A 24,420-nucleotide genomic window follows, 5' to 3' on the forward strand; every position below is an offset into this window, starting at 1 on the left:
GCAGCTGTCACCATGGAGGTGGACCAAGTCCTTGGGGAAGCTCAGAAGTTATGAACTGCCTCACAACTTAACCTGCTAACATCCTTCCAGACTGTGGAGGCTGACTAACTCTGAGTCTCTCAACGTGAACAGCTACTACCCGGCAAATACAACCTCAACTTTGCTGGAGCAGCACATCACATCAATGAGACACACAGTGCTTTCCTGCTGCTCCTTCACCTGGCCCAGACTTCAGAAGTGAGCCAGTGCGGTACACGTGAGCTCACCGTCGCCACAAAGATACCACCTGTGCTTACCTGTGGGCCACAGCTACCTGTGTATTTTGTGACTCTGAGAATTCCTGCCAGACTTGCATATGTGCTGAAGTGAAGCTGATCAGTCCCTCGTAGCAAGGAGACAGTGGGACAGTTTACTCCAGTAAGCACTGCTTGTAGCCAGTACATCTTACGTAGCACAATTAACAGCCACAGGCAAACAACAGAAAAGTACTGATCCTCAAAGCCAGAAACCCCATCCCAACCCTGCACAAATTGCAGCGTATCTGCTTAGTCCCTTCCCCCTGTCTGCTCTCAGTGGTTGCCGTCAGCCATAGGGCACAAAGTTAAGTCGAATTTAATTTAAAGCACATCACACGAGCGTGAAAGTGAGGCACACAGGCTCTGGCACGGAGGTGGATATTCACAGTGAACCCTGTCCTCTGGACAGAACCCTGAAGGCCAAGGGGAAGGCGAGTTTCAAGGGCCGCCTTGTCCAGCTCCTGGGCAGCAGCGCGGGTGCGGGGAGACTGTGAGGCCCCCGCGTCATCCCTCCGCAGCTCCGCTAGGGAACGGTAACGGCTGAACTCCGGCCCCGCAGGCCCACTCCCCCGCCGGGGCCACCTGCAGGAGACGCGGGCAGGTGCGAAGCGCTCCTAACTCCGCCTGAGCGCAGTGGAGCCTCTCCGTGGCGTGCGGCCCCACGCATGGCCGGGGCAGGGGGTGCGGAAACCTCTCGCCCCCCGCCGGGCCCCTCACGGTCCCCCCACGGCACCTCCCTCTTCCCCCACGCCGCTCCCGGCAGACGACAACTCCCAGCATGCACCGCGCGCGCGCCGGCGTCGGCGGCTGGCGGCGCTCGGCCAATGGGAGGGCGCCGAGGGCGCCAGGCGGGGCAGGTTGCGCAGGGGGGAGGGGCGGGACTCTGGGGCCGGCGGCAGCGGCGCAGCGGCGGCGGGAAGGGCTGTCCCGGGGCTCGGCGGCAGCGGGACGATGCCGGTCCATTCCCGGGAAAAGAAGGAGAACAACCACGATGAGATGGAGGTGGACTACGGGGAGAACGAGGGCAGCAGCTCGGAGGAGGAGGAGACCGAGAGCTCGTCCGTGTCCGAGGAGGGGGACAGCTCAGGTACGGCAGCTGCCGCGGGGGCGCCGCGGCGCTTCCCTCAGCGTCCGGTACGCTGCCCCGGGGGGAAACCGGTCCCGCCTTCCTGGCTCCGGTGGCTGCCGGTGCCCACCCCCGCCGTGACCCCGCCCCGCGGCCCGGCCCGGCCCAGCCCGTGCTCCGGCCCCGGGGCTCCTCTTCGGGCCGCCGGCCGGCGGGGAGGGACGTGGCGGGGCGCACGGGCCGGAGGCCCCGCTTGGCCCGGAGCCGGCTGGTGCCCGGCCGGGCCGTGTGGGCGCTGCGGGCTGTGCCCTGCTGGGCTCGACTGCATGGCCCGCAGCGGGGTCCTCGGTACGGGCTGCACGCAGCGGCTGGGCATGCTGGCGTACGTGCGGCATACATCTGTGTACATATATGTACGTGTTTCCTCGTATGCAAAATGTGAGTTTCAATCAGATGTTTTGAGGCCTGTCTTTAAGGGGGCATTGGAAGCCCTGTCAGTACGATTGGCCTCTTCTGCAATGCATTTCAACCTCTGTTGAAGATCCCTTCCTTTTTCCATAGCTTCTTCCTCTGGACTGTGCAGTTTGGATGGTACTAGTAGGTGAAATCCAGTTTTAAAAGGATTACTTTTTCAGTGAATGTTTTCCACTGTGTTAGAAGAAGGTTATTATCTGTTCAAACTTCTCTTGTAATTACAAGAGGTAAATTATAAAATGGTCACTTATTGGGAAATGTGCTGATCATCAGATGCATACACCACTGCTCTGGAATCACTAGGTTTCCATAAGTAAGTAGGCGCCATAAGCAGGATCTTTGTTACTTGAAGGGCAGCCGAAAAACAGTAGCTGTGTTTGTTCAGTGCTAGCTGTGGTCATGACATGGGTTTCTGGCAGTTTAACTGGTGTAGAGTGGTGTGCTGGGATCCTGTCCCATGCCTGTACTAGCACATGGACATGTAGCACGAGTGCCAGGCTTGGCACCTTGGAAGGAGTGGGACGCTGTGAACTAGACAAATTAGGGAGCTGTGAAATTATATTTTTACATATGTTGGCTTGTGATTGATTTATCTCTGTGTGTTAAAGCCCTCAATGTACAGTTAATTCTTTTTTGTTATTAAAAGATCTGGGAGATCTTGAATATTAAATCCTATGGCTTTTATATTCACGCTGACTGATGCTGTTCAGGAAAAGCCCCGCTGTGGCCATTCCATGTGGACTTGTGGACCTTGCCCTTGCTTGGGCTGTGCATGAGCTAGCAGGGTGCTGGAGCCCCACAGCTGTGGTACAAAGACAGCCAAGCTGACTCATCAGAAGTAGAGTGAAGACTACTTGTGCTGGGAAGTGTGGCTGCCATACTGGGAGAGATGTCACTCTCTTAGACCTTGATCTGAGTTAATACTGTGCCCCAGAGTTGATTCCCCAGTGAGGCCTTGATTAATCCACAAATCCAGGTAATCTGCCCATGGTTTATACAGAGTTTACTGAGGTTTTATTGGGTTTTTTTGTTTGTTGGTTTGTTTTTTTGTTTGTTTGTTTTTTCCCCCCATGTCCATCCCCCATGCCTTTGGGCTGGCAAATATTGCTGACTGAACCCCATTTTACAAGTTAGGCTGCTGGTCCTTGGCTGTCCACCTGGATTGAATTGCTGGCTGCCATCCTTACCCGCCTTCCTGGTATGCTGTGCTTTCCTGTCCCCTTTGTTGCACTGTCTTCAGTGCTTTTTGGGCCTTTGTATGCTAAGCTGTCAGAAAGACAACCCGTTGAAAAGGTAGCTAGAGAAAACATCTCAGTGAAGAGTCTGGTATGTAAATGGCAGGCACTGGGGACTATGTGATCAGTGATTAGATCTGCTGCTATTGACCTGCAGTTTAACTTGTAAATTGCAATTTTGTGAGAATATGTAAACACCTCCAACTTTAATCAGTTACCAGGACACCTACACATTTTTGTGAATTTGGGACTAATGACTTGCATGGGTTTAGACAAGAGGTCTCCTGGAGCAGGGAGTTCATTAGTTCTGGGCTGTTCCCTCATCTGAGGAAAGATCTTGCTTCTCTTGTCTAATGCAATGCTACACAGGAGACCTCTTCAGTCAGTGAACTGTGGCCCTCATCAAGGTATGGGCTTGAAAGAGTCAGCAAAATTATTGTAAACATAGTGATATTTGTGTCTGTGTTAGCAACTAATTTGGTAACATAAGCATAGAGAATAAGTAGTTCTGAGTAGATAGTGCTGAGGCTCCTACACCTCCAAAGTATGTGGGTTTGTTTCAGATTATGTAGCCTGAAATAAGTATGTATGGTTGGAAGCTGCTTGAAGGACAATTCATTGTTTCAGACCCTTGTGTTCTCCATAGATGTTGGAAAATATCTGGCCAGTACCTGAAGTGAAGCTTTGGGTTTAACTTGATAGGAAAAGAACCTGATCCTGTGTTCACCAAAACTGCTGCAAACTGACCCAGCAGTACCTGATAAAGTGGGCCAGTCATGGGGCTGGCTTCAAAGCTATGGTGTACTAAAACTTGAGTGTGTATGTGGCTTTTATAAAATTTGAAGTTAACATATCCTCAAAGATGCTTTGGTTGATTCTTATTGAAGGCAAATGATTCTGTTTGTTTACCCTTGTTTTGGTTTCTTTTGGGATTAGGGAGGAGGAAGGAAGAATTGTGTTTTAAGTGAATGTAGTCTGTGAATGTTTCTTTAAAACAATACAAGAAGTTCTCCAGATAATTTCTATTGAATTCCACAGAGAAATGCTTTTAAGGGAGCACTTAACAAGTGGTAGTTACAGGAAATTACATGCTTGTCTCAGTGTCTTGACAAATAGGAACATAGTCCATGGAAGCATATTGCTCCTACAGACATAAGATGATTAGCACCACAAAAAATAAGTCTTAACTAAAATTAGTAAAAGTAAGGATTTTGAAGGGAAGAACTTTTTTTGTTAAATTTGTCATTTGCTTCCATTTGGCTTCCCCTCCCATCCCCAGTAGATACCTGAGAATACGGGAGGTGTGGTTAGAAGCGTTACTTGCCCTTAGAGGTGGCACTGTTTCTGCCCTGTTCCTGTTGATGCTCTGTATTTGGTATAGGGTTTTTATTGACCAGGATATAGAATAGCACATTAGGACGAGTAAAACAGCCACAAATTATGCTCACCATCTCAGATGAGATTTTGGTCATTTTTTCGAGCACTTTATATAGGCCACAGCTTATTAAAAAAAAAGCTATTTTAGGCACTGTTACATTTTAAGTACTATGGGATTTTTTTGTCTTTAAACCAGGCTGCCCTAGTTACTGAGTTGGACTGCTTGAATGTAGTAGGAAAAGAATGACTGTGATTTTGGAAGTGGTTAAAAATTGCCTAAATTGTGCAGTATGAAACTTTGTTGGAAATCTGAAGCATTGAGACAGGATGGGCCTGTTGTTAGCAAGTGATTTAATATGAAATGAGGAATCTTCCAGCTCTAGTGGTGAAAATTCTCAGCTGGAAAGCCATGAGATTTGATCCTAAAACCACTTGCTTTTTCAGTATTGCGTATTCCCCAATCTGTATGTTGCTTAAGGCCATGGGGAAGAAGTTCAGTAACTGGGGAACTAAGGAGATTTCAGGACTCTGAAAATCTTCATTTTGAGGCAGGCTAAAGGTGAAAGAATTGAAGAGTGAGTTAGCATGTGAATTGCCATTCAGTAGAATGTAGGCTTCTAGGCAGAAAGTCAAAGACTTTTAAGTGTAGCTGAGAGGAGACTGGAGAAAGCTATGTGTTATTTCATTGTCTACAAGAGTCAGCTGTGCCCTCAGATAGCAATGCATTATACTTTCCTTGCAACACAAGTTTAAAATGTAAGCAGCAGTCCTCTTCCCCTCCGACAGTGAGTGTCACACTGATCCTCAGCCAGGGTTACAGTTCAGTTTTCTTTATTTGTAGTCCCCAAACAGACACGAACAATAAAATCCATGTCAATTTAAGGAAAAGCTTCTGGGTGAATTCCTTACTAAAACATACTTGGAACCAAGAGCATAGCTGAACACATCTGAAACAAGTACTTGAGTTTGAGAATAAAGTGGGAGAACTGTTGGCATCCCTGTGCTTGTTCCTGTCTGGCTTCACAGGGAGGTGCCTTCAGATTATAAAGAAGCTTTATTTTTATAGCATATAAATGCTTTAGACAACTCTCTGAGTAATATGACTGCCACATTCCTTAAATCTGACCGAGTTGAAAGTTGCCCAGTCAATTTTGGCTTGATTATTACATCAGGCATCGAAATGAAACTTCGCTCTTTAATCTGATGTTCAGCCTAATTCTGGGGTTCAGGATCTACCTTACTTTTGAGAACAGTATCTTAAAATAAAATAATGTCTCTTAACAGCCTGATACTCTCTTACCCCACCTTCCTCAGTGTGCTAAACATTCAGTGTATTTTTTTAACTTCTGTCTTTAATCTGCTTTCAAATACTTAGATTATATCGTGTTTTAAAACTTTGTACATGCTGTCTTCTTGTTCTAATTGTAATGTGTCAAACTGCAGTAGATCTTTGATTTGGACTTGCACCATTGCGATACAGATTAATGCTGCTCCACTGCCTGCTAATTTTCATATCCAGGCAGAGAAGGGCTAGTGTAGTTTTTAGTCTTTAAAAGCTTGTGATATTTTCAGGACGGAGCTATGTGAAGAAAACTTTATACACTGAGAGTCCAAGTGGAACATCTGAGTTCGTCACATCCTCTGAAGTAGCTATGCTGGCCCTGAAGCTGCTACTTTCACCTCATCGTCTTTGCAAATTGCCATACTCTTTTTTGCAAAACAGTAAGGATGAAGACTTCTGCATGTCTTCTCCTACTGGTTGGTAATTGGTCAGTTGTACCATAATGGTAGAGAGCTAATTCCTGGAGATACTGCTGCTATAAAGCAGTTCCAGGACATGTAACTTCTGATTACAGCTTAACAAACCCTTTTTTTCCCTTCTGGGAAGGGTGGCATAGAGTCAAGAATTTTGTAGCTTAGATTTTCTGTTTTCTAGTCTAAGATAAGGTAGTGGAGGTAACAACTGATGTTTAGTAGATGTCTATGGCAAGTGTCAAAATTTTGGGCCCAAAAGTGGGTATTTATTTTACTTTATGCTTATGTTTACTAGGTAAATTAAGAAAAAAATCAGCAACATAAATAAAACAAAATCCAGTGGAAATAGTTTAATATTAATTCCTCTTGCTAAATAAAAGCATATAAAATCAAGTTTCTGCAAAATTATAGACTTCGCAGGTTAAGAAATGTTTCATTAGAGATGCAGTCATTTTAAATGGTCATTAAGATAAACTACAGATGTTCTTACATTACTATTTCAGCTTTGGAGTACTCTCCCAATTGAACAGCATGAAACCTACTTTCAAAACCAAGCATTACTTTTTTTAAAAAATATTATTAATGAAACAAAACCTTGAATTTTATATGTCAGATGTAACGTTGAACCTGTACTTAATTTTCAGGACTTGCTTTTGCCCATACCAACTCGGGATACACTTGAATTTTCAGTGACGGTTAATAACTCTTTATGTTTAATGGTGCCTTTCTTCTGGTGTGATACACAATGTTTAGTTCTTCTGTTTCATGCATTCTTAGGTACTCTTTGTATTAGTCAGGAAGTGTAACCTCTAAAAGTCTTACAGTGACAATGTTTCCTGTTTTGAGGAAGTAAAAAAAATGGTTATGGGGTTTCTTCTAGAATTAGATCAAAATTTTCTTACTTTGTAGTTTGTATGGCAAGTGATTTCTTGTATTCTGCTATAATATAATAATGATAATCTATTTATGGCTAAAATTCAGGCTTGCTTCACATTCATTTGAAACAAAATACCCAGTTTATTTAGGTCTATATTACATTGTTCAAAAGAAATTACCTTTTTTTTTTTTATTTTTAGAAATGGATGATGAGGACTGTGAAAGAAGAAGAATGGAATGTTTAGATGAAATGTCCAATCTTGAAAAGCAATTTACAGACCTTAAAGATCAGTAAGTATTTTAATGCTTTTAAGTGCTTCATTTGAAGATCCATTCTGTGAGAATATTGTGTGCAGCTGGTGTTTCTTTTCTTTCATATGTATGGATGCTACTTTTGGAGAAGAATAAGGATTGGGAGTTCTGAAATTATTTGCAGGCAGTTCCTCTAAATACTTTTATGTCTTTGTTTATTCTCTGTTTTGCTGTAGGAATGGTTTTGAAGTGTTGTTGCTGTAAAGGGCTGGTGTGAGTCTAATTGCATCAAAATGCTCTAGCAGAACCAAGCAATTGTGATGTTTAGTGAAATCTGTGATTTTATTTATTTTCTTCAGATCTTTCTCATCCTTTGACATATATGGGACAGACCCAAGCACTGTCTTTGCTAAGTAAGAAATTAGGGCTTTTTTTGCAGGGTTATCACAGCAGTTTTTATAGTTGGTACCCGATACCAATACTAAAAAAAATAGAAAATACTGTTAGCTCTCTGTAGTTGCCATAATATCTACATCAGTATTAAAGACTCATAAGGTCTTTTTTACTTTAGAAGAGATGAAATTAATAGCCACAGTTATTTAGAAGTGAGTCTCATTTGTATTAGAGCATACATTGTATGTATTTTAAGTTTTTTCACAGGTGCACAGACAAGCTAGATGCATCTGTTCCAATTTAAATTGGTGGTAATTTGGCAACTAACTTAACTGGGTACCTGACAAGTGAAACTTTGAGGAGACCTTGTCTATTCTTGGACATTTTTAACTGAATTTTAACTGAAAATCTGGTCAGTTGTCATTACATTTCAGGTGTGTGTTTATATTGTGAGATAGTTCTTTCTACTACAGAACTGAGACATACAACTTGCTTTGCCTAATGGCACACTGCCAGGTCTATCAAATAGGGCCTGAAAAGAATTGCCCAACAAGCAGTTTCTTGCTGCAGTGTCTAGAGAAGGCTGTTTGTCCTGCTGCTCTTCTTTGGGCTGAGCGTGGAGCTACCTGGGAGATGGAGCCACTGACGAGTATTGGAACCAGTCGGTACTGACTGATTTGGCATTTGGAAAACTGCCAGCTTTTGAGTTCAGTCCTACTCTTCCATCTGTTGTGTGGCTTGGATGACTGAAAACAGTTTGTGGAAACAAACCTTACAGGAATAAATAGGAAGGAGGGTCATCTTCGGAAGGAACAAACTAGTATTTTGGGGGGTTTAGGGGTCATGTTTAGGAGGTGGTAAGGCTGTGGCAGAGTACATTGTGTAGACAGACACTGGTTAGCTGAGAGATCAGGGTGTTTGTAAGGGCTGGAAGAACTTCGGTGGTGGGAATACTGGCAAAACAGCATTAGAATGATGGAAGAAGGATTATAGGGAGGAGCAGCTGTGAGTAGGGGGTTGATAAAGTTGGGAAAGAAGAAAAAGGTGTATAAACAATAGGATGTGTAGTCACAACCAGTAGTAGAGATTAAGTGATTGTATCTGCTTCCTCATCTTTTTTTGGGGAAACTGAATTTGGATGCTATGAGAGAAGTGGGATTTACTGTGTTGATAGTAGTTACACATTTTAGGCAAATCAGTGTTTGAAAGTACTGGATAAACAGTTTTACTCCATCAGCTGTTGCATGGTATCAAGTGCTGGGAGCACGCAGTCCATAACTGCTTGCTTTGATGTAGCTGGAACTTGGTGCTGTGTAACCAAATGTTAGTGACAGACCAAGTCATGCGCTGTGCACCCATGCTTATGTTCTAGCTAAATAATTCTGCTGTAGCTCTGTGTTAACGATTGTGCGTGTAGCATGCTTATCAAGTATTGAGCCTGACAAATTGGATGTTGATCAGCTGCGGGCTATGTCAGTTGACTGCAGAACAGATTGTGTGTATCATACTCTTAATAGTTTGCAGGTAAGAGGGAGGGGAGTGATCATGGACTGTTGCTAGGTTAGGTATGCATGCCTAAACTACAGAGTTGTAACCAAAAATCATGAGCAGGCTGGTGGCAGATGAACAGGAACTATTTCTCAAGGAAGTCTTGATGTATCAGCATACATGAACTTTCTCTTATCTAGTTCATTACTTAATCTATACACTTTAAACAATTAAAAAAGCTACATCCCTGTCCCAAAGACGTCTGTTACATCTGTTTACACAAATATAACAAAGATATGTTTACCTGTTTAGACAGATAAAATTTGATCTGTTCTTAACAGAGTTCATGCATGTTTGCCTTAATTTTACAGATTCTGATTGTGGGGTGCAAAGTAAAAAATGAGAACAGGAAAAGCTGGTTATACTGATGATTCTACCATTGAACACTATTTTGAAGTTATCAGTTACAAAGAGCGGAGCTTTATTGTGATTGAAGTACTTGTAATTGATATTATATTACATTAAATTTTTTAAAATGCAAGCAGATTTCTTCATTGTCTGCCAGTAAATATCAGCTTTTATAGAAGGAATGAATTCTAGCTAAAATAAAATTATTTTAAATACACTTCCTTTTGGCAGGAATGGAAGATGTCAGTTACAAATTATCCCATGATATTTGTGATAGTATGCAATATGTGGATTTCCACAGGAGGTGGGATGAGGGTTGCTTCAATAAGAGCCTGCCTCTCTTTTTTTCCTCAGTTTATGGTAGGGTGGGAAGAGAGATGTGAACAGAAAAGCAGATGGGTGTTTCTGTCCACAAAATGTCTAACTTTCTTTCCCATGATGTAAAGCCATGTTGTTTTTATGTATTGTAGCACCCTTTCCTGTCTTCCTCTTCTGTGTTGATTCACCTCCTATTCCACCTTAATCCTATTAACAGCTGTGCGATTTTTTTTTTTTCCTCTTCTTCCTTAGAGATGGAGATACACTTAATTTTATCATGACTTTCTACCTGATTGTCTGCATGTCTTTTCCAGAAAGGGTTAATAGACATGTGGAATATTGTTCAAAAAGAAAATATGTATTAGGAAATTTGAATGGTAACAAATGTTAACTTTGCTTCAGTGGGTGTTCTAAAACAAAGACATGCAGAATAGTTCTTTTGAAGATACTTCTTCTAACTTGTGTTTGCTTTTAATTAAATACTTATTTTTAAATTTCTATTATTTTAAGACTTTACAAAGAAAGATTAAGTCAAGTGGATGCAAAACTACAAGAGGTCATAGCTGGAAAAGCACCTGAATATTTAGAACCGTTGGCAGCTTTACAAGAAAATATGCAAATCCGTACCAAGGTGGCAGGTAGGCATGTAAAATGAGTATTGCTGTATCAACAGTATGAACTTGCTATGCATTTTAAGGTCAATCTTAATTGTTTCTTCAGAATTGTTAAATGTAAGTGTGTTTTAAAGTTAGGAATACTGTAGTATGGTTTTAAATGTAAAATATTTTTCAAGTCAAAATGAATAGGTTGCTTACGTCTTTGCACAAATTGCCTTATAACATTACACTAAAAATATGACTTTTTAATGTTTCATTTAATGGCTGTCTGCTTTGTGTAGTAAGCACAAAATTACTGAATTAAAACCTGATAATTTTTATTAGAAGATTTGGGATCAAGTCTGCACACTGGTCACTGTTGAAGTGAAGAGATATGTAGGTGCTATCTCATAAAGGGCTTGCCAGATCATCTTAGACGATTGTGTTTTTCTTGCTCTTCTAGTCTGTGTCTCTTCTACTCCTCTGCTCCCATCCTCCTGTTCCATCTGGGGAAGTAGGGAAGCTGTCCTTAGCAGCTTTTATCTAAGCTGCATTTGAATTATTAAAACTAATGTTTAGATAGGTTTTAACGCTCATCAGAAGCAGCATGCAAGGACTTTTATCTTCTTCCAGGGTACAACTGTATAGTCTTATGGAACAGTGGTATTGTAGGAAGACAAAGTTCTGTACTTCCCTACTGTAAATTTTTTTCATGTTATAGCTAGACTCCTTTAGGAGTAATTCAGCTGTCTAAGGGTTACCTAACACAGGCTGTCAGAAGGCCGAAAGGAGAGAGTTATGATCTCTCTAGCCAGAGAAGTTGTGCCAGTGTCTTTTTTTAAGAAATCCATCAGAAATGTGGTGCAGGCAAACTGTAAAATGGTAAACCTGCTTATACTTTTCATAATACTAGTGTTACTTGAGGCTATCCAGTATGTCTTCATTAGTACTTGTGGCTTCAGGCTATGAAGAGAATTTGAAATCTTTTGGTCCATTGCATTTCTCTCCCCCCTGGTCTATTCCATGACCCTTTCCTTCAGCTGGAATGTGTGGGGTTTAAGATCTTAATCCAAATGTAGTTGACTAGTCCTAAGTAGCCCACTTGGGTTTCACAGAAGGTTCACAGGTGAATTTGCAGAAGGTTTGATATAAAAGCAACCTTAATCCAGGCTTTTGATTTTCAATTTTAAGTGCAACTGTGTCAGTGCTTTTATGTAGTTGGATATGGATAGGCAGCATATTATGGATTCTCCTGATTTGTCTTCAGCAGCGCTGAAGATCCATGTTCCAATGTAAAAAGAGTCCAGCATAAAAACGATGAAGTTTCCTTGAAGTTGAGACTAGAAATCAGGATTATTTGGTTTTTTTTTTTTCTTTTGTCCTCAAGTGAATGAGACTGATAAAATTATTCCAGAGGAAGCAAGAAACTGCAGAACAGGCTTATTTGCTCTTTCTGTTTGAGAGCCTTGACAGAAGTGGGTAGTAGCAGGGCTTGAGCTCCAGCAGGTAGAAATAGGTCCTTAGTAGTTATGTGAGAGGGGAGGGAGGAAGGGGTGGTGGTGGGAGAAAGAAAAAGCACTGAACTATGGATGTAATTTGCACCTGCAGTAGAGAAGAAACTTTTGTTTGTCTGCTCTCTAAGGCACTGAGCACTATTCACACAAAATGTAGGTCTTGACTTTTTCAGCAAGTCAGGAATACAACTGCTTCTTCTAGACGTATTCATGCCTATACTGCTTGATTTCAGGCTAATAAGTAGTGATTATAAATTGGTAGACCTATATATGCCAGTCAGCCATAAATATTACAAAAAAAAAAAAGGCATCATAACATACTGATGTAAGAAAAGAACATCTTGAATTCTAGATCAAAAGAGACTTCACAGCTGAAACATGATTGACATAATACTTTGCAGTTTGTTTTTCAGAGGAATTGCTGGTAACAGTATTGTTACTTTTGTACTGTATTAATTTATAGTCAACTGAATTCTAAGGGAAGTTGGTTTTGGGAGTTCTTCACTTGCTAGACAGCACCAACGTGTGCAAACTTAACTGCTCAAGATGATAATCTGGAACAATTTGTGGTGTTGATTCCATTGAATATATTAAATCAAGTTCTATCTTTACTTGCCAGGTATTACAGTTCAAATATCTTTCAGATTTTTTCAGCTGTTTGGTAGATAGACCTGCAGAAATGTATAAGAAATGCTGCCAATACTCAAAAGCAGTATCCTTTGTATCATGAGGTGGCTATTTCTAAGAAAAGAACATCTTGTTAATTGATATAATTAAGGTCATGCACTATAAAGTAAGCGTTATTCCAGATATTAATTTGTGAAAGCTTGTTCTTTCATTCAGTTTTCTAGCTATTTAAAACTTTGATTAGAGAACAGAACAGGCCTTTTAGTGCTTCATGGATTTGAAAACTGAGAATAGCCAGGATAATTTGATCAGAAATGAGAAATAGACCTACTTTGTAAAGTTAGTGTGACTGCTGGTGTAATTTGTTGACTGATAGGGGAAAAAATTAAAATAGCATTTATTTTTCCTTAGATCTTCAGAATTAAGGGATTACTTGTTCTTATTTTCACTCTGTTATGCAGTTGGCCACTTTAAGTGCCTAATATAATATATCTGTGTTTTGCACTATGTGCATGTTTTGGGACTTGCAGGGAGTCTTAAAAGAGAATTCTGAAATTATATATTAGCTAAAGTAAGTAATATTGCTGTAATTTGTCTGGTTACAGGTATCTATAGAGAGCTTTGTCTGGAATCTGTGAAGAACAAGTATGAATGTGAAATTCAAGCCTCTCGACAGCACTGTGAGGTTGTGCCAGATATTTTACATTGATAGCTAATCTCATCTAACTTTACTGTGTCATGCTTTGCAAGTTCATTGCATGTTTTTATTATTGCTGTTGTTTGCTATTTGAAAGCAATTGCCTTGTGATATTTAAGCCCACATAAGAGGTTATTCAAAGCTTATAAAAATTAGCTTTATGTTAGTTTGGCTTTGCATATAAGTATACCTAAGGTTTCTTATTTTCATGAAGATTCTTATTAATAGATTCCAACATGTTTTTTTAAACCTTTGTTATAAAAAATTACCAAGAACAGTAATGAAAGTATCTGACATGATTTAGCAAAAATTACCTTATATTTTAATAACAACAGTAATAATAATAATGATGTCTTTTTAAGATGTCTTGGCCAGCTAGTGATAGAGTTGTCATTTCAAAAACAGTTACAGGAAATATAATTTCTTTCCTTGAACATAAACATTGCTGTTTAAACATCTAAATAGTGGGTACCGGGGTACAAATACTCAAGTACATGTATGCCCAATGCTGTAACACAGCTGTTCAGATCCTGGGATTTGCACCATAGTACTCCTTGACCCCCTGTTACAGTTGCTTAAAGGTGTTTTCTTCTGAGTGGTTCTCCATATTCCTGAAGTGTGTGGCTCCTACCATATGAATAAAGCAAGAATGTGCTTGTGTAGTCTTTTAAAAAAAAATTCCATTTTGTTGACGCCTTGGAGCAAGGTATAACTACTCATTACTGTCTTTGCTCCTGTGAATACTCCTGAGGTTGGACAGAATGCAGTCAGACTTGCAGGGTTTCTCACCTGTGATGGAATGATTTGCTATGGCTATATATTATTCTTCTTTAACATGGTCCTTGCCCCTTGTTTTGCTGTTTCTATACTGTGAAACCTTCAAATTTTAAATATTTGCCATTCAATAAGGGTCTCTTGGGGGAAAAACTCTTTAAAATCAGCAGTGCTGCTTGTAGAATCGCTATTCCGCTGGAATATAACCATTCAGCAAGAACGCCTCTGATGCTTGTAACAGCTTTTCACACCTTGTTTGTCACCAAGTGCTTGAAGCAAAACATGTCTAAACACAAAGACTATTCAGTTTTAAAATGGAATTTTAAAACTGTCTCAGAACAGATAACACTCATTTGGCATTTCAGGTATATGTAAGAGGTTCTGCCTTTTCAGTTGCACTGGAATTTTTTTTATAATTAGGGTTTGAAAACTGTATGAAAGCAGGTCTTTGTAATATTTAAATACTTTGTAACTTGAAGGGAATGATAAACATGACAGCCATTTAATAGAGCGGGGTTCTTTGTTTTCGTCTATTCCTCAACTGTTTTGCTTCATTGCAGCAGACTATCTTAAACATTGGTAGAGGTAAGTTTCTGTTAGTATGCTGTGCTGTGGGCAGGAGCAGTTGAGGTGTAGACATTTGCTGACTTGGCTGTAGGGACTGCAGCTTCTGGCGGAGTCATGGTAGCAAACAGCTAGATGCAGTGACTTGTGCTGTTGAAAGTGTTTTTTCAGTGAGCAAGTCCAAGCCCTCTGTTTTCCAGAGTTGTTTAAAAGATGTTTCTCTATTTTCTACTTCTGTTATAGGAAGTGTGCAAGCAAATCTATTTCCTTGAGGCTTGGAACTCAGCTTAATTCCAAGTTACTGGTTTAGAGAGTTTATTGGTTTTTTGATGCTGACTTTAAAAGGGTAACTGATCTATATAGCTACTGTGTAATTTTGGTATTGGTCCTAGGTGGTGAACTATAACTGAGAACAATTTACTATAAAGTTAATTTTCTTGTTTTGAAACACTTGGAGATGCAAGAGAGTGCAGACTGCACAAAGTGCTGTAGAAAGTTCACGTCGGTGTGGTTTTGTTTGTATATAAAAAGTGCTAATGCTACACCTAACATTGAAGGCATTATGTTAATTTATTTGGATCAGAAATAGCCTTTTAAAAGGACAAACTAGCTAACTTTTCTAAAGCAGTACTTTAAAAGTGTTTCTCACAGCTTTAAGGTAGACAGTTTTGCTTACAACAACTATCTAGATTATTTTATGTGCTCAATAAGTTCTTCTGTGGGAAGGTATTTTTCAGTTCTATGAAAACAGACAATTATAAATACTGTGGTATTAGAAGATAATTCTCTATGAATGACTCCAGGTTTATTAATATTGGAGACAGCTTATTAAAAAGCTTTCCATGAAGACATTCACTTTTCTGATTTGTAATGGAAGGTGGCATAGATGTCACTACTTTACAGTTATTCATTGTGAATAAATCTTTGTTATCCAAAACAAGAATACTGTATTTGTGTCAAAACACAAACAGCATGCAGCTAGATCTCCAGAGTAACTTTTATATACTTAGTTATTCTTGGTACTGATATTTGATAACTATATTTACACTTATGCCAAGTGAGCGTGCTTGTCTTTAAGGACCTAGGATCTCATACTAAGAAAGTGGATAGAGGGAAATGTCATATGCTTTATGAATTGTGAAAAATTTTCACCTAAAGCTACTCTTACCTTTCTCTCAGTAAGGCTTTATATTATCGTATATATATATTTAGATGATAGTCATGTAAAAATGTGTAATTTCTTGCTTTTTTTCAGAGTGAAAAGCTTCTGTTGTATGATACTGTACAAAGTGAACTAGAAGAGAAGATTAGAAGACTTGAAGAAGACAGGCATAGCATTGACATTACCTCAGGTGGATGGAAGTTCAAAGTTTGGGTTTTTTTGTTTGGTGGTGTGTGTTTTGGTTTTGCTTTTGCTTTTTTCCCTTAATCTTCTGGTAGCTACTGATTAGTTGACTGTACACATAGTATGTCTGGTGAGTTTTGGGTTATCCAGTAGAATGCTATTCAGCTGTAGACTTTGGGTGGGGAGTAGAGTTTAAGCTTAAAACAAACTTTGGTCTCTTAATTGTCAGAAACCCTTGTGTGTATTGAGAGTATTAATCCATTGCAACATAATCATGTAACGCTTTCATTCTGTTCAGAAACAGCACCTCACAGAAAATGTGGTGTTTTGCATTTTTGGACAATGTTTTCTGCTGTAGAAAGAGCTAAACGTGTAAGCATTTCTGATTCATAGCATATTCTTATTATGTCTTTCCAGAATTATGGAATGATGAGCTACAGTCCAGGAAGAAAAGGAAGGATCCATTTAGTCCAGATAAGAAGAAACCTGTTGTTGTATCAGATATCCTTTTACATATGACAAATGACAAAGAATCATTGTTCTTTCTAGTAGTGTTTACTGTTTAATAGCTAGTTTTATTACAGATGTCATCAATAACAAGTTGAAATGATAGTGTTTTCTCAAAATAGATGTTTGCCTGGCAGATAGTATTCTAATTCAAATTAGAGAAACAATGTTGATACATCCCATTATGAAAATTGAAATTAAGGTTCTCTTAATCTGCCAGTTTAATATAGAGAATATTTCTGAAAGTTGGTTTTTCTAACTCTTCAAAACTTAGAGCTACAAGGCAAAAACACGAAAAGGTTAGGCATTATGTTTACAAAGTGAACTTGACTTGTGTAACCTCTCCTGTGTAGCTTTGCTTCTCATACTGGGACATCTTTACTTAATTTGTTACATCTTAACAATTTCATAGACTTCAGAACCTTCTGATTAAAAGTTTAAAATTCCAAGAATTGAGACATTTGACAAGGTGTGTATTTTTGTGGGTCTGGGGCTCCCATAGAGTGAGTATAGTGTTTTAAGAATTTTGCATTGATGACTTCTTCATAGCTGTTGACAAGCATGCAGCGCAGCTGAAACTTTTACAGGTATAACACCAGAGAGACAATGTCATCTTTCTCCAGAGAAAGAAAGAGATGCCATTGTGAACAGAGTGTTCTCTCTACTCCTACCCCCAGCTTAACATTTTTATAGGGTAGACATGCAATGGCTTAGAAGTTGTCAGAATCATGGAGACTACCTAAAAGAGACAAACTTCTAAGTATTGATGTTGTATGGTATAAAGGCCTTTTTTTATTGCGAAGTTGCTGCAAAGTTTCACAAGGTTTTGTAACATTAGGAGAAGGGGGAAGGAAGAAGTTCTGAAAAAACTGTCATCACTGGGATACCTTCCTTCAGGATGGTTGATTTACTGGAACACATCCCAGATAGATTATTTGTCCTAATAATGACTGTTCTTCCATTAGGACGTGTCATAAATTCAGTTTAGTAGAGGTATTTTTTAACTAGTGCTTAAAAGCAAAGTGGTATTAATCAGTGCAAGTTTCTTTTTAGCTATTTCATTGCCAGGTTGTGTGAAAGTGTATTTTCTTTACCTCTTGGTCATCCCTATGTTAGGGATGTCCATATAAGTAGCATCAGATTCTATGAATTATGAGCTACCTTGCTATTTTAGAATGCATTCCAAACAGAAAATACTAACATAGTATTAGGTCTAAAACCCCAGCAATTTCAGGCAATTCATAAAGCTGAGAATTTTTAAGTTGTGCACTAAGTTAATTTGCTCTTTTAGCTTATGATTTTAGAACACTTATGAACTTGACAGTTTGTACTGTCCTGTGTAAAGCAATAAAATAAATAAGCAATATTTATAAATTACAAATAAAACCTCCACTAAAATAAAAAAAACCTAGAAATTTTACATGTTTTTTGCTTTTTAATTCTTTAATTTAGGAGAAAACAAATTTGAAAATGGCTAAACATTTTTAAAATTTCAAATGGAATGCAAGTTAAAGCTCTCAAGTCCCATTTTAGGAGATTTAGTTTTCAAACATTCATAGCACCTTTTTCTAAACTTGTTTTTCAGAGATGAAATGGGGAGAAACAAAGTAAGAACTGAAGACTGTTGTAATGAAATAGCTGTGCTATGTGGAGTTTTGTTTTGAAGTTCACATATTGTTCTAATACACAATTTTTTACTTTACAGTTGATAGAAAGGGGCTTTGCCTTTATTTCCTGTTTTCTGGATATTTGATATTCAGAGGTGTGCTGTCTATACTTTTCTCTGAAACAAATATGAAGCAGAATACTGTAAAAATAATGATTTTATTATAGCTGATACTAGTGTAGATGCTGGTTTGCAGTTGTATATTGAAATTGCAGTGAATTTTAATGTAATTTTTAGTATTGCAAATAGAATTATTTTTGAAATCATTAAGGATGGAAGTTGTATCACATTTGTTTATCTTATCCTCATGTTGAACTCCAGTAGTCTGAACAACTGTCTACATACTATTACTTATCTCTCTTAGTAATTTTTCAAGTGTACTTCTAGATTGCATAATTCAAAGATGCATTTATTTTTGCTGAGCTTTCACTTCACATAGGTATTCTCTGTGTGAAAGATGGGTGGAACAGAGCTATTAATATATTTGTATAAACAAATTAGAGTATTTTTATTATTGCTGTTTAAAAGTTTTCCTTAACTTTTCCACGCCCCTATATAGTTTATATGTTACAAGATCTTGATATACTTGAAGACTGGACAACAATAAGGAAGGTAAGATGAAAAGACGAGTGCCGGTGGCTGTGTTGTTGTCTAGTCCTTTTGCCTCTTAAAAATACATAAATGTGTTTCTTGCATGATCAAAACTGAACGAGTTTTTATTTCTTCAGTAGTTAATTGCAGTTCAAGCTATGTTACTGCTGCTTTTTCTGACTCTACCCAAATTGCACAGAGGAATAGAATGAAGTGGCGGAAAAGGTTATCTCTAAAATGGGTAGTCCATAATTTGCCATGACTTATTGTTGTATTTTAAAAAATATATTCAGCTTGTAAGTGCAGAGTGCCTTTTTCAGAGCTTTGCCATATTGTTACAGTAACTTTGTAATGAAATGCTATCCTTGCCTTGCACCTGCAGTCAGAACATTTCCCCTAGTACCCTAGTGCTTCCCAGCTTACGGAATAGCAAACTACTTAAGTGAATTCAAAAACTTGGTGGGAAATGGCTTTGAGTCAATTTCCATCCTGATTATACTTGTACATATTTCCTAAATATGTAAGTAAATAAGTAGTAAAATGTGATGCCTATGTGATAACTTGTCTGATGTTTCTCTTCCGATCACATCAGAGGAACAGACACAAAATACCTTTCCCTTGGTTTCTTTCATGTAGTGTGACATGATTTTAAACAATAGCAACAAACTGAGAATCTACTGGGGATTTTGCCTTTTCTGGAAATAAGTTAAAAAACCAAGAAGTGAACAAAAAGAGAAACTTGTAAAAATGCTTGGAGTTTTTTAAACCTACTTTAATACTTTGTGTGACCTAGAGTTTATGTGAGTGAAAATCTGTGAGCTTATGAATATAACCTATGAATCAAAAGAGTAGGTTGTTCATAAAGCATTTTGTTTTTCAGAATGAGTTTATGTAATTTTGTATTTTCTTGACAGAAGTACCTAACAGCAATTTTGAGGGTTTAATTTAGAAAATACCCTGAGTTACCTGAAATTAAAACTTATTAAAGAAGGTGATTTTTTTTTCACCCTCAAAATGCTATTTTATTTAGTTACAGAATCACCATTGAACACACTTTTATTTTAGATTTGTTCTGATTGTGCCTTTTGCGTATAAAAGCAAGTATCCTGAGCTACACTGCATGTAACTTCACAATTAAAGCTGGCAGTTAATTTAAAAAAAGACTATGCTTGCTGACTCAATTTTCTTTGTGTTTCAAGGCAATGGCTACACTGGGGCCACACAGAGTAAAGCCAGAACGTAAGTAAACATAATCTGGATTCACAAGGCAGAACTTGCTATGTGCACTGATGCAAACTGCATCTAGGCAAATCATACTTATTTTGGCCCTGGTGTAGTGATGGAGGATGGGGTGAGGTGGCTGGAAGATGCGGCTTCTGTCTTTTCCCTCTCTCAGGTGCTGATCCTTGTAGATCGATTGCAGGTGATGGTGTTGACAGGTGAATTCTAGAATTTTTTCAACAAAAATTTAGACTTCTAAAAGTGGGTTACACCAATTAGTAGTAGTGAGTTATGCCAGTGTTTACACAAGATGAGGCAGGAAATAGAGTGTCTGGACCCTAGGGTTGCTTTCTGAAGGATGCTCCCGTTCACTGCAAGCTACAACCCTGAAGCAGAGCTATGAGAAGCACGTCAGTGCTAGGTGAAATCAGATACTTGAAGGTGGTGAGTAAGGAGGAAAAGGGAGAGAGGAGACAGGGAGGTGGCGTATTTCTTTAGCAGCGTATTCCTACTTGCATGTTGTGGTAATGTGCTGATGAAGTTGTTTCAGGTTCTGCCATTTGAAGTCTTCTCTATACTGCATTACTTGATTTGTGAAAATTCATACCTGCGATATGAAGGTTATGAGAAAGATAGCTTCTGTGAAAATGGAAATATAACTTATCTGGCTGGAAGTAAGGTGTCTTGCTTCCAATTTTCATGCATTCTTGCAATTATTAAGAGAGAGGCTACTTTGATAAAGTGTGTATTCTGTGTAAATAAGTTGACGAAATTGTATTTAAACATCTAATTAACTTCTGCCAAGTCAATATTAAATTACGTTTGTTGATCATTTTAGCACCTGTCAAATTGGAAAAGCACCTGCATAGCGCTAGATCTGAAGAAGGAAGACTCTATTATGATGGAGAGTGGTATGGACGTGGACAAACAATATGCATTGATAAGAAAGATGAGTGCCCTACAAGGTAAAATTATTGAGTTTATGCAGCTCTGTACATTCATGTTAAGCAGTAGATAGGATGACAGCGTTGAAGAAAAAGGCTTCTTTGAAAATACTGCTACCTTAATAATATTTATTAGTTCACTTTAGAAGATAGGCAATATCAAAGAAGGTTGAGTGCTGAACTTCTGGGAGAGGCTAGTAAAGGTTGGAATTCACTGAAGGTAATGAGGTGTTTGTCAAGTTAAGATGTCACTAACAATTTAAGCTGAATAGCCTTTGAGTAAGTTTTTTTGAGAATCTTGGGGGTTTGTTGCTTTGACAATTTGATCTGTTGGCCCACTCAAAAATAATTATGGGAAACCGCTTTATACCATTAAAGTTAAGCTTTGTTTTCAGTTGATTAATGCTGTGAAGGAAAAGAGGTGGAACTTTTATTACAGTGTTTCCCTCTCTTAACAAAGGCTCTACCTGGGAGCTGTCATTTTGCAGTGCAAATTTTGTTGAATGCTTAAGATGATACCTAAATGTATTTTCTCTGTATGGATAATATTTTTAAACTCTAAAAGGTGGGTATATTTAAAACAATATTTGAAATTAAATGTATATCTTACCTTTTACTGAATGGGGCAAATCAATCTAAGCACAGTGTTGATTAAATATGCACAGCTAACCAGGAAAAACAATGTCATACAGCAGTAGTTTACTGTAAAATTGGCTGTTTCTTTTCTTCCCTGTGTACGGTGGAGGGGAACAGATTTTGGAGATTCTGGTGTTTGTTCAGGGCTGAAACAGAAAGGTATTTTAGTAAACTATATATTCTTCCTGGAATGTAAAAAATTCTGAATTAGTTTAGCAGAACATAGCAGTTACACTGGGCCAAAGAAAGATCTTAGTATCCTGTGTCTGACAAAAGCCAAAAGCTGCTGATGCTTAACAGGGCAAGCATACAGCTGGAACTTTCCCAGCCTTTCGAGATTTTAGCAGCTTTTAAGGCTGAAGAGTTTCCTGGAGGGAGTTTTGTCATGCTCAGTGTGTGATAGATCTTAGTTCTGTTAACAGTTTCACTCTCTGGTTTTGAGCCTTTTTTTTGTCATCAGTTCTAGTTGAAAAAAAAAATAAATTCCTGGCATGTAAGGGGAGGCAGTTGTGTTCATTATTTGTATTAATGTTTACCACAAGGAGCTTGGAAGCAGGGTTAATGTAAGAATGGTTCAATAAATCAGGCTTTGACTTTGTTTCTTATGGTCTTGGTATAATGACTAACAGTTGAATACTTTTCCTGCGTTAAGTCTTGGGCTTTAATCTGTTTAACTTTTTTCCAAATGCTTTGTATTCAATGTAACTTCTGAGTATGTTTTCCAATAGATCTGGTTTTTACCATGGTAGTCTATTGTGTTTTCTATGGGTGACTTGTTCTTTTAAACAATTAACATAGTTGTACATATTGAGAGTTTTCTCATAGGAGAAGAAAATAGATAGGTGGCTGAAAAATCAACTACCTCCACTAAAGACTTTGATAACATGCAGTTACCAAAGAATTCTGTTAAAACTGTCCTTACAATGCAGCCAGTATTTTTTGGGTCTAACATTTACAACTAATGCATGTTTTTATTTACTGTATGGAAATACAGCTGCGGTTTTGAGGCTATTTATTAGCTTATAAGGTTTCTGAATTCTTCTTGTTTTTCTTCCCCCGACCCTTCTTCTCTCATTTTCTGTAGTGCCATAATTACAACAATTAACCACGATGAAGTTTGGTTTAAAAGACCGGATGGAAGCAAGTCCAAGTTGTATATTTCTCAGCTACAGAAAGGCAAATACTCAATTAAGCATAACCACAACTGACTGTTGCAAACCAGAGATGAAACAAGTGGTATTGCCATGCTTGATGTGCCATGGGGTGAAAGTTGTATTTAAGTGTTTTGTATTCCTTACAAATTTACAGCAGTATCCGATGTGTATTTGTAGTGCTGTATGTAAACTTCATATGGATGGCCTTCGGAAACCTGAGGATGTTAGATCATGTGGACGGATGTTTTACCTCTAAGTTGGGTCCAGTGCCTAAGATTATGAAGTATGCTCTTCAATTATAATGTCTCAGAACTTCTCACATTTGTAAAATAAAAAAAAAATATCTCTTTGGTGACCAGTTGGTGTGATAAAAATGATAACCATAATTACCAGCAATTCACTTTGTTTTCAGTGAACATGTCATGCTTCTCTTGTGGATGTAAATTTAGCCTGTTCAGCTGTTGCTTTTGAATAGATTGTAACATGTGTAAGCATTCTTTTATCCAAGATGGACCAGTTTATTAAAATTATTGCCCTCAACAGCTCTGCTAGTACTGACTGTGTTACATTTTGTAAGGTTTATTATGTAGCTTGTTCTGAGAAAAAACCAATATTTCGAGCTACATTTTTTGAGGAGCACTTTTCTAGTTTAGGACCCTATTCCACAGTAAACAAATTGTTAGTGGCATTTTTTCTTCTTCCCCAGATTGCCTAGAAAAATTTATGCATAAAATAGGCAGTGTTGCTCCAACCGGTGTTATATGTAGCCCACAAAGAACAACTGCGAGGATTGTTATGTAAATACTGTTGCATGCTCTGCTTGTTTGGTCCACGGTTGTATGAAATACTATGAATCTCTTTATCAAAAGGAAAGTATTTCCCCAGAAATCATATATCTGGGAAAATTTACACCGACTTTTTCACCAAACACTTCTGTACCCTACTTCGTCTTACTCAACACCAGAATTATTTCATGCAGCTTAGAAAGCTGAATTTCTCTCAAATCTTACTGTCTAGGCCACAGAGAAAAGTCCTAAATCTTTGATGTTAGTGTGATGTGCTTGGAGCATCTAGAATGATAGATGGGATTGCTGAAGAATTATTAATGCGTTGGTTATGTGCACTTTAATCTCCACTTATGGTGATTCTTCTTGGAGAAAGAAAGCATCCATTTGCTTTAAATGATCACAGCAAATAAGTATTTTTATTGTAACATATAAATGTTTTATTCCTATATTGTCTCTTCTAGTGCGGGGCGGTAACTACTTTCCCAACGCCAAATTTCTGCTGAGTGATGCTTTTCTACAATTCTATGACATTATTAATCAAATGTACATAAAGTATCAATTGACATGTTGGCTTTTAACAATATGAACTGTATGTATACAGTTGTTTGATAAAGTTTTTGTAATAAAATATTCGTATTTTTTAACTTAGTATATAAATAAATCATCTGTGGTAGTGGACATCTTTATGTTGTTTTGCTCTTTGGTTTTCTAGTCTCGCTGGAATTGCTGTTCTACCAAATGCTAAAGGGGAAATCTGTTTAAATTTCAGAAGGCCTAAATCTTTTTAAAAACATTTGACTTGCACTTTTTTTCCTTTGAATTTTCAGTTTGTATGTATATATCTTGTTTCTTTGTTTT

The 24,420-nt window shown here is 38.4% G+C and overlaps 1 protein-coding gene across 1 annotated transcript; it reads left to right on the forward strand.

Moving 5' to 3' along the window:
* Nucleotides 1-1,170: 1,170 nt before the first annotated feature.
* BRMS1L (BRMS1 like transcriptional repressor) lies at nt 1,171-24,240 on the forward strand. The gene is made up of 10 exons (XM_040601721.1): nt 1,171-1,383; nt 7,280-7,370; nt 10,449-10,576; nt 13,281-13,360; nt 15,966-16,062; nt 16,473-16,556; nt 18,776-18,840; nt 20,019-20,058; nt 20,879-21,005; nt 22,705-24,240. Exons 1-10 carry the CDS (start codon nt 1,248-1,250, stop codon nt 22,826-22,828), a joined length of 972 nt encoding a protein of 323 aa, XP_040457655.1. The 5' UTR covers nt 1,171-1,247; the 3' UTR covers nt 22,829-24,240.
* Nucleotides 24,241-24,420: the final 180 nt, after the last annotated feature.

Source organism: Falco naumanni, chromosome 7 (assembly GCF_017639655.2).
Source record: "Falco naumanni isolate bFalNau1 chromosome 7, bFalNau1.pat, whole genome shotgun sequence".
Classification (NCBI taxonomy): Eukaryota; Metazoa; Chordata; class Aves; order Falconiformes; family Falconidae; genus Falco; species Falco naumanni.